This window comes from Aspergillus tanneri, assembly GCF_003426965.1.
Source record: "Aspergillus tanneri strain NIH1004 chromosome Unknown AapTan_3_pilon_pilon_pilon, whole genome shotgun sequence".
In the NCBI taxonomy this organism is placed as follows: Eukaryota; Fungi; Ascomycota; class Eurotiomycetes; order Eurotiales; family Aspergillaceae; genus Aspergillus; species Aspergillus tanneri.
This window is the reverse complement of record NW_022984630.1, coordinates 4597625-4607794: the sequence shown is the minus strand read 5'-3', so window position 1 is coordinate 4607794 and position 10170 is coordinate 4597625. Positions and strand designations below refer to the sequence as shown.

Below are 10170 nucleotides of genomic sequence, written 5' to 3'. Positions count from 1 at the left end.
CTCTGTCATTCTGAAACGTCCAATGTTGTGTGCAGCAACTGCCACATTTGTATGACTAGCAACATGAACACGAAGGTTAACAGTCTTGGAGAATGGGACCTAAATACCAGGTAAGTACTTATTAAGTCCTTAAAAGTAGTTAGCAAGTACTTACACGACGTTTGGGGCAGTGCTTCAGGCGACAGAACACTTCTCCAGGTATAATAATAATTTCGTTGTTATTATTCTATATATTGAATAAGCACTAATTAATTACTGGAATATACTTTTCTAATATTTGTTAAGTACTTACAAGGTCATATTCAGGGAGAACAAGTTTGCCAGCAGGAACCTCAGCAAGATAGCGATTATAGCTTTCGCCAGGCTTGGCAACGATAAACCGATAAGTTTCCGATCAATAATCGTTATCAGTGATAAATATCGGAATTATCATGATAATTTCTTGGCATTATGGTCAGTGCATGGATTCAACAAACATTCAATTTAACTAGCTACCCCTCGAGTTTCTCCTCCGAAATACCACTCTTATGCCAGTGTTTTAAGCATTCTATTCTCTCAATATTTTCAGCTGATAGCTGCGCCCTTTCCCAAGAGATTGTACGACGTGCACCTGAGAAAACACGCTCAGGTTCATCACTCATTGCTGGAATCGATAGGATGTCAATTGCCATATATGAAAGCCTTGGCCAGCGTTTTTGTTGCTTATCTTGACACCACCAGGTTAGAGCACTGGTACGAATCTTGCATGGAGGCTCGCTATTATAATCTTCAAATTTATCCTGACTTGCTGGTCGAGCAAACTTATCGAGATCCTCAATAATTTGGTCAAAGTCGTCAAGATGTTGAGGGCGATCATTTTCGTACGATCGCATAATTATAGGACAAGGAGTGTTATTGCGATACTCTTCCCAAAGCTTTTTAACCTTTTGCAGTGCAGGCTTTTGCCAACTCTTTCTTCAATTCGCCTGAATATACTTTGTACGACGAGCTGGATGAAGAATAAGTGCTGCAGCATAAAGAGGTGAATCATCTGATTTACTGTAGTACTTGTCAAAGGTATTCCAACCATTTTGAATCCGAGCACAGAATTCCTTATCTAACGCATGTTCAACCTGCCATATAATATTAGACAGGTAGTACGCCAAAGTAGGTAAACTTACCAGAGCCTTTTCAAAGTGCTTTATAATAACATCCATAATAAAAAGAACATTGTCAATTGTTGCTTGATTCCCTTGAGTTTGTAAGGTTGCTCGGTCAAAAAGACTTAGGAATTTACTTGTTGTACGAAGCTTTTCCCAGTCTATTGGAGATAGATATTCTGCTTGAAGAGTATCAAAATGCTTTTTTGTATAGCTATCTACAGCGCCTTCATGCTGTAGAGCCACAGATAGCATATGATACCAGCTATTCCACCTTGTGCGATTGTCAAGTGGAATTAGTCTCCCAGCCAGATCTTTAAACTCCTTCGTACGGCCAGCTGAGCCACGAATATATGTTATAATATTGTGAAGCTTTCCAAGTGGCCCAATTGAGCGGAATATAGCTTGTTTTTCTGTTTTATCTACTTCCTCCTCTTCTATTACTTCTTGCTCATCGTACAGGCTAAGTTGCTCAATATCCACTATATTTTGAAACAGGAAGGCTTGTACAGCCAAGTTAATAACATGGCCAATACAAAAGATTCGCCGATATGTTGGATCCCAGTCAATCTCTTCTTGTTCACTAAGATATTTGGCTATGGTACGACAAAGCTTATCATTGGCAGTGTGATTGTCACAAACAACCGCTCCAAGCTTTTGTATAATCCCATAGTCTTTTAAAACTGGAAGAAGAGTATTAAATTGCTCTTCTCCGCTGTAATTTGCTACCGTACGAAGGGCAAGAAGAGCCTTTGATAGCTTCTCCTCACTCTGCTTAACAAAATGTGCGCAGATCCCGAGAAAAAGAAGCCGATTAGGAGAGGTCCAGATATCTAGTGAAAGATGAACAGTTGACAATGCTGACTGGAGCTTTTTCCGTACAATATCCTTCTGACTCAGCCATGATTGCTCTATTCTTCTGGGGATAGAATTATGTGCTGTAACAATATAGCTCTCTGATTCTGGATTAAGCACTCGGCAAAAAGCATGGAACTCAGGCCATTCAACAAGAGAGTATGGAAGATTTCGTACAACAATTAATAAGACTAATGCCTTATCAATAACATCCTGACTTAAGATTCTTTGAAAGGCCTGGGTATCAATCTGTTCTGCTTCACCTAAGGATACTGCCGTAGAGTAGAGTTGTTGTAGTTGATTAATTGTTGATTGTTGTAAGGGACTTGAAGTAGAATTAATAATAATCTGATGCTTCGATCTAAGATGATTTCGCATATTTGTAGTAACAGACGTACTGTACAAGGATTCTGTACAATAAATACAGTATCGAATTGGTTGATCTTTATAAAGTTGAACCTCCCCATCATAAGCTGGACGAGTATGCGCCCATGTCATTTGTGATGCTTGTGTTCTTCCCTTTTTTGAGTCAGTTTCAACTGAATCAGCGGTAGGTAAAGGTTGGAGAAAGGATGAATTTGTCTCAGAATCCATAATAAAAAGTGTCCGGGTAGCAGTAAAAATAGTACTTGATACTTTAATATAGAAAATTAGATAGATACAGAAGCTAAATCTTAAGTTATTTTCTTAAGCTGGGGGGCTGCTCGTACAAGTAATCCGCACAACAGAAGTAGAGTAATATACACTATAAACCTTTCCAACATTATCCCTTTGCAGATCACTGACAACAAATAGATGAGGGGTAATAAATCTTATTATGCTGCAGTGATTTCTTGATTAAATATTTGTGATTGGATATCTAGGCCGTGACACGTTGACGAGTAGAAACTATGCGAATAATTTTTAGTATGGTACTGTAGGCGGTGAGGTTCTGCCAATTATCATGATTAATCGATCGATTATCGGTTATCACTGATAAGCGATAATTATGATTAATCAGAGCGGGAACTTATCATTGCCATCCCTGGCTTTCGCAGTCGGCGAGAAATTTGGTGCCCATTTTAAAGTAGTTGCAAAGTACCTAGCAACCGCTAGATAAGCACCTTCCCAGTTGTTAAGTAGTAGTTAAATTCCCCTTTCCGAAGTAGTATTGAAGCAATTAGATAGCTAAATTTTTTTCGAAAGCACTGTGGGGTGTGGATAGGGGAGAAAAACAGCGATTAGTCAGAAATATATTAGAAGGAAAGTTTAGAATATGCGGAACCGTGCTTTACATACAAGTAAGTCCCGTGACTCAGGGCATGTGATACTTAGTAATCGCGTTTCTTCAGGCCACATATAAATGCCTCAGGCCACATAAAAAATGCCCAGGCCACATAAAGTTTATGTGGCCTGAGGCAAATATTCTGTCAATGTGAGCCGCGTTCTCTCTTTAACATGCAATCTTGGTTTTTAGGTATTATTATTAGGTGGATAGCCCTTTTATCGCACTAAATAGCTTATATTACCACTCTTGTTGTGTTTTTCCTCCAGAATTTAATTAACTTCCCACTCCTCTTTGCTGTTAATTAGTATTAGCGGGGGTCGGCTTTATTAACCCGGTTGTTTATAGTATAGCTTTAATAAAAACACGTGGAAAACAGGATGCAGATAGTAATATTTTAGTAGTAGTTAAAGCTTGTACGATTAGTTTCCCCATGTATTAATAATAGAAAATAAGCCTAGCTAGTAGTGGTTTAATTTTATATTAGGTCGCACTGTAAAAATATTCTTTGCCTGTAGTATAATTTAATTACCAATCTTAAATTGTTTGTTAATCCGATGCTTATTATATTACCTTATTATAGCTTTTTACGCCTTTTTAAGTGTATCCTTAACCAAGGATTACTTTTTCTTAAGCTATGTTACATGCTCCAACGCTGCTAGCGCATGGCCAGTGGGATTAGGATTAATATTGTCACGGGCTACGCCTGTATGTTGCTCGGGTTCACCTTCGCTGTGATTAACACATATAATTGGTCCGCTTATCGTAGTCACATGACTCCTTGTAGTATGAGAACGCACACTTCCTCCCCTTTACTTTCTCCCTTTCAGCGATTCCTCTTTGTGTATATCTAGTTATTAGATAGCAAGGCATTTCGCCCCTTTACAGTAAAGAATAAGCAGTGATATTAGAAAGGCTGGATTTTTTAGTTCTATAAAAAGAACTACCTATAATTTAAGCCTCCAAAATTGCTTCCTAAGGATAAGGGAGATGTCTCTCCAATTAAAATAATAGTATTTAGTAATAGTTTGGTTTTTATATTAAGTTACTAACTTTGTTCTAGGATATTAATACCCTATTCTGCCGTCAAAGGCCAGCACAAAAGGATACCACATAATAGAATAAGATAGAATAATATCTATCTAACTAACTACTTTTATGTAATTTAAAGATTAATATACTTGAGCATTGGAGATTTATCGAGTCGGTTTATCCTACTGTTGCGCGAATAGCTCGTGATATTCCCTCCCAACGGTCAGCCTAGATACTACCATAGCTTTGCGTCACATCCAGCTTATTGATAAGGATTCAAGACCCGAGCTTGGCCGATTCTCGTCCTATCCTTCACACCCTTTCCCCATGAAAGTGAGGGAGCGCAGCGGAAAGAGCGCAGATAGAAAAGGAAGCGAAGAAGAAAAGGAAGCGAAGAAGAAAAGGAAGCGAAGAAGAAAAGGAAGCGAAGAAGAAAAGGAAGCGAAGAAGAAAAGGAAGCGAAGAAGAAAAGGAAGCGAAGAAGAAGAGAAAAGGAAGCGAAGAAGAAAAGGAAGCGAAGAAGAAAAGGAAGTGAAGAAGAAAAGGAAGCCCGAAGGTCGGGTACGGGTCGCTCAGGTTGGAACCTCACCTCGCGCGGGGCGGTGCGAGGTTCTGGACCTTGGAACCTCCGCGAAGGTCACGCAGAGGTCTAAAATGGAGGTCACTGGGCTTTAAATTCGCTTGCCTTGGGCCATGTACATTTGAAAACCAGATAAGAGCTGGCTGAGCCAGCCACCCTCAGTATAGGTATTAGCGCCTCAGTCTTCCCTGCAGGACGGATCATTGGGCAGACGGTGACTCCAGAAAGGTTCTCAGTGCTCAAAGTTTAGCAGCTGCACTCAGGCGAAAAACAAACGATTATTGGCCATAAGTTCAACCTGAAAAAGTGAGGGGCTAGGTTCGGGGTTAATTCTTTTCTCCATTCATCAAGCCTCAAAAGTAGTTTTTGAGGTTTTGTATATGCAAATTAGGGTTGGCAACTTAGGCTGAGTAGGAGGTCGCGGCAGATGAACGGAAGATCCGAGGCATCTGGGGAAGCTTTTGTGCGGAAGCAGAATGATTAAGGTCAGCATAAGAAATTGCACAACACAAATTCGACCAATTATAGGCAATACTTGTGCATATGCCCTAATAATACACAGTCGTCGCAGTACTCTGGCGTTAGCACTTGTCCAGTCTGGCTTCATTTCGGTAACAAAACTCTTGGTATCTGCTAACTCGCTTATATAAAGCCTTGAGTTGATGCGGTAGCGCATTAATTGTAGTCCTTGAAATATGTATTGTTGTGGATTGTAGATATGGGATACTGATAAGGAAGTAGGCATCCGGTTATTGAATTTCTTATTTACTATGAATTCTAAACTCGATCTGTGATAGGACAATGCGTTCATCGTTCTCTGCTAAGGCCCAATTCCTTTCTATGATTTCTTGTCTGTGAGGACTCCGGACTTGGAATGTGGCCTTGACTGCAGCCGGCGAGGATTCCTCGGTCAGTGGCTCCTTGCCCGCGTATGTGATATTGAAACCCCAAAGCAAACGCGAAATGACAATGAATAAGCTTGACCGAGCCAGGCGATGACCTGGACAGGCTCTCCGGCCAAACCCAAAAGCCGACACTGGAAGATCCGGGTCCTCTACATACCGTTCCGGGTGAAAGCTGGAAGGGTCGTTGAACAATGCGTCGTCCATATTCATTCCGAATTGATTCGCAATGACTGTTGTACCTCGGGGGATGAAATATCCCATGTATTCGTCATCTTGTATTGCCGCATGTGGCACGGCAATACGGGATATTGGCCGCCATCGCAGAAGCTCGGAAATGATCGCATTGATATACGGCAGACTTTCCATGTCGTCGAATGAAGGCAACCGATCTGCGCCCACCACCGAATCCAACTCTTGCTGTGCCTTGCGTACCACGTCAGGATACAAGATGCTCACCATGACAAACAGCTCTAGCACCATTTTGGTTGTATGAATGCCTGCTATATACAGTTCCCCAAGCGAGTAACATACATTGTCCCAAGGGAGCTGCATGACATCCGGTTTCTGTGTGACTTCTTTGCTCCAGTTCCAGCACTCTGCTGCAAGAGCCTCCTCGCAGCATTCGCGATACACAACCATAGTCTTGTCATGAAGTCGAGCGGCTTCTGCCCTCCATTTCCAAAAGATCCGGGGTAGACGGTCGAGAATGGGGAACAGGTCAATCAGGACGGTCCAGAAAGACGCCACTTGCAACAAAAACCTGCCATATCGTTGATTTGCTCCAATCTTCTGTGATCGTTGTCGTCCCTGCCTTTTCCTTTTCCATACACCAGAGTAAACATTACATTCGACGTGTATTGATGAAAGCAGTGGGAGAAGTTATTGGTCGAGAGAAACTCGTGCTGGAGATGCTTGCTCTGGATATCTTGCAAATGACGATATGCAGTGATGTGATGAGCACTCAGCAGGGAGCCATGCAGACGCCGATTCAGCCTCCACTCAGGGCCATACGGCATGAATGCTGCTGCCAGTCCCTTGTTGAGGTACTTTTCCATCCATACCGAAGGGGGCCGAGAGCTGTAGATGCTGCCTCGCTTCTGCAGCAGATCCTGTGCGGCTCGGCGGGTTCCGAGGACGACAAACGTACGTCTTCCAATCTTGAAGCTAACTAGAGGGCCATATATTTTATTCCATTTTCGAAATGTGGTCGCGATATCTTTCTCGGGAAATGGTACGGAGAGAAGGGAGGGCCCTGGAGGCAAAGGGAGTCGGGATGTTCTAGGGCGTACGAGATGAAAACAGCAGTATACAAGAACAATGGCCAGCAAAGTGGGGGCGACCGCTTCCATCCTTGTTAAAATGGGCGTCGTAGACGGAGATGTTGACCCGTTGGTTAAGTCAAAATTTGTGATGAAAATGATGACTCACCTGCCCAGATTGACTACAGCGCGAAGTGTCGTTGCTTCGCAGAGGGTTGAATAAGCGAGGAGTCGGGAAGGAGGGGCTGGCAGACAGAGGGCCGGTCGGGAAATCGATCACCACCTCCCATAATAATAGTAATACAGCTGCCCTGGAGATCAAGTAGCTTCACCAAATAACCAGAGCCACGGTGCTATGGACAAACAGCGAAGAAATAGTAACAAGAGGTCTCAATACAAAGGATTCTTTTCATCTCCCGTGGTTGTGACGATGGCCTGCAACGTGTCTTGACGTCAGCCATTCTGCGAGTGTCACGTCTCTGAGCTGCAGTATGTTGTGGAACTCAGGGGAAATAGGGCGTAGGGAGCTATTCTATTAACTACAGGCCAACTAGCCTAATTAGGAAGTAGATGTCATTCAGTGGAAACACCAGGAATCACAGTATCTCAACCAATTGAGTCTCTTGCATTCCTATCTGGTGCTCAACTAACTAAAGGATTGAGGGGTAGAATGGATTGGTAGATATTTCCGCACCGCCAAGTCGGGCAGATTATAGTGTTTCCGTAACACAGTAGTTGGAGCTTTTTTTGTTGTCGTTGTTACTATTCGGTACTGTAAAACCGTCAGATGTCAAGTCTCATCAGTCCTAACAAGGTCCTCAGGTGATGGCCATTGTCCGAGTGATTGGCTATGGTTGTGCATGAATATTTCAGACAGGCTTGGCAACGATACACCGATACGATACTGATCGATATATCGGTATCAGTGATCGATACGTCTAGGCTCACTTCGTTCGCACAGAGGGGCTCTGCACCTCAATACCTCCACAAACACACCAAAACCTACAGGTCTTTTCACCGCGCTCGAGAAACTCTGCCACCAAATGTAAATATATATATTTTCAACAACCTCAAGCATAATGCACCGTCCTTGGACCAATATACCTACTAAATTCGTAACAAACACTCAACAAGTCCTCACTTATGCCCTTCCCAGGCCCTCCAACCTGTTCTCCGTCATCACCCACCCAACAACCAACCTCAACCTCCTCAGTAAACACAACCCTAATCGCCATATATCGTTTACCAACGGCCTCCTTACCACCAGTCTCAATCATCTCCGATATATCATCCCCTATACATTGTAACACCTCGTGCCTCTCGCCCACCCACTTCTCACCCACCACCAGGCATCTATACTCCACCTTTTTTGCCATAGCCCTATAATCCGGCCACAGACTAACCAAATGATGCCCAGTTCCAAGCACCGGCTCACGACATCCATCCATTGAACCAAAGAACCATCCCTGCTATAAACCCCTTTCAGGCCACAGTGTGAACATAAGATCCAAGCCTCCCTCATCTCCTTCACTGACGTCACACACTATCGCTAACACTATAATATCTTCATCGTCTTCCTCAACCTCATATTTGCCCCTCAACCACTAGTAATCTATACTTCTTCAAAAACCTCCCTGTATATACTCCAACAACCCCTTCCATAATCCTACCTCCGCGTGAAACACCGTTGATACCTGCCTTGCATCACCCCCGTCTCTCATCACCTATTAGACCATTCCTCCGCGCCCTACAATGTTTCCCAAACATCTCTGTTGTGATCTCAGGGGAAAGATGGGCAGGATGAGGCTGCATCTGCTACACGTACGTAGCCTACTGAGGACCGGATGCCATTCGATAGATACTCAGTTCTATGGACGACTCTATCCACTATCTCAACCGCTTCCTTGCTTGTATTACTGCTAGCTAATGGGTAAAGCCTTCAGGGGTTGGAGGTGATCAGCCAAGGCGCTAGTGATAGCGATCACGTGGTCTCGTATCGTAACAGGTTTTATTCCTCCGGCTGTGCGGAACCTAAGGCTGCATGTAGCCTCCTTGCTAAGTTCGTAGAGTCATTTAATTACGCGTGTTCTTGTGTCCTATCTCCGGTGTTCCAAGCACCGTGTGACCACAGCAAACTATATTACTATCTTAACCGCCACAGTCAGATGTTGGCGGTTCACAGAATTCCAAGAGTGGTCAACTTACCCTCTATACCAACACCATCTCACTGTCATCTGCTGTCATCTCTCATACGATCTTAAGAGATTCAACTTACCTCCAATGCAAGGCCTTGCGGGTTTGTCTTTCGCGTTCTTTCAACTACTAATCCGTAATAAGTTCCGACAATTATCCGCACATTTTACCAAGCGTACCAGACGATACAGTACTGTAAGGAAACCATGCAGCTCGGTCTTGGCGAAACCGTGCCCGTGGGGCAAAGTAAATCCAGACCCGACCCATGGAAGGAGACCATTCAGTTTCGCCAGGGTCCACAACTTCCTTAGCTGCACGGACGAGTACTTCCAGTTGTAGGTTAAAGTTAAAGAGTAGGTTAAAATCCTAGAAATTTGGCCTGAGACATGCTGTACAGCATGTACTGCTTTTCTATGATTGATATGATCCCAGGTAGATGGCTAGCCTGTCGAGTGAGTCAGCCTTACAGGCCACGTAGCTGATCACCCTTCTTCCTTCCCTGACTTGTTGATTTCCTCCATTCAGTTCCTGTAGCGTGCAGATTTTCTCTGGCGAAGTGAGTTTCGACTAATCTACGACATATCTCGCCTGTTCCTGTTGCGACGGCGATGGCTTCCCTCACGCCCGATGACTACACGATGCGATATGCCCTTGCCCCTCGAGGCGGCACGGCCCGCGCCATGCTCGACGAGCCCACATCCCACCTCAACTCCAACTGATTCCAACCCACGAATTTGGCGAACTAAGCGGGATTATATAGTCATTGCCTACTTACCAGCTGAGGACACTGTAGAAATGATTATGTTCCACGAGACAGGTACAATGACGACTCAAGTGCGAAAATTCGGTTCGGAATATTGGTTGGGCGTTCCTGGCGAGATAAAGATGGGTAAGTTAGGCGCCAGGCGCGAGGCTGTGATCCAAAGTACATGCATCTCATGAG

The 10170-nt window shown here is 43.7% G+C and overlaps 1 protein-coding gene across 1 annotated transcript; it reads right to left on the bottom strand.

Annotated features, from left to right (window-relative positions):
• Nucleotides 1-5631: 5631 nt before the first annotated feature.
• ATNIH1004_005297 (cytochrome P450) lies at nt 5632-7124 on the bottom strand (the record flags this gene model as incomplete). Its single annotated transcript, XM_033569951.1, has 2 exons — nt 5632-6564; nt 6621-7124. 2 exons carry the CDS (start codon nt 7122-7124, stop codon nt 5632-5634), a joined length of 1437 nt encoding a protein of 478 aa, XP_033428757.1.
• Between the last annotated feature and the right edge of the window lie 3046 nt (nt 7125-10170).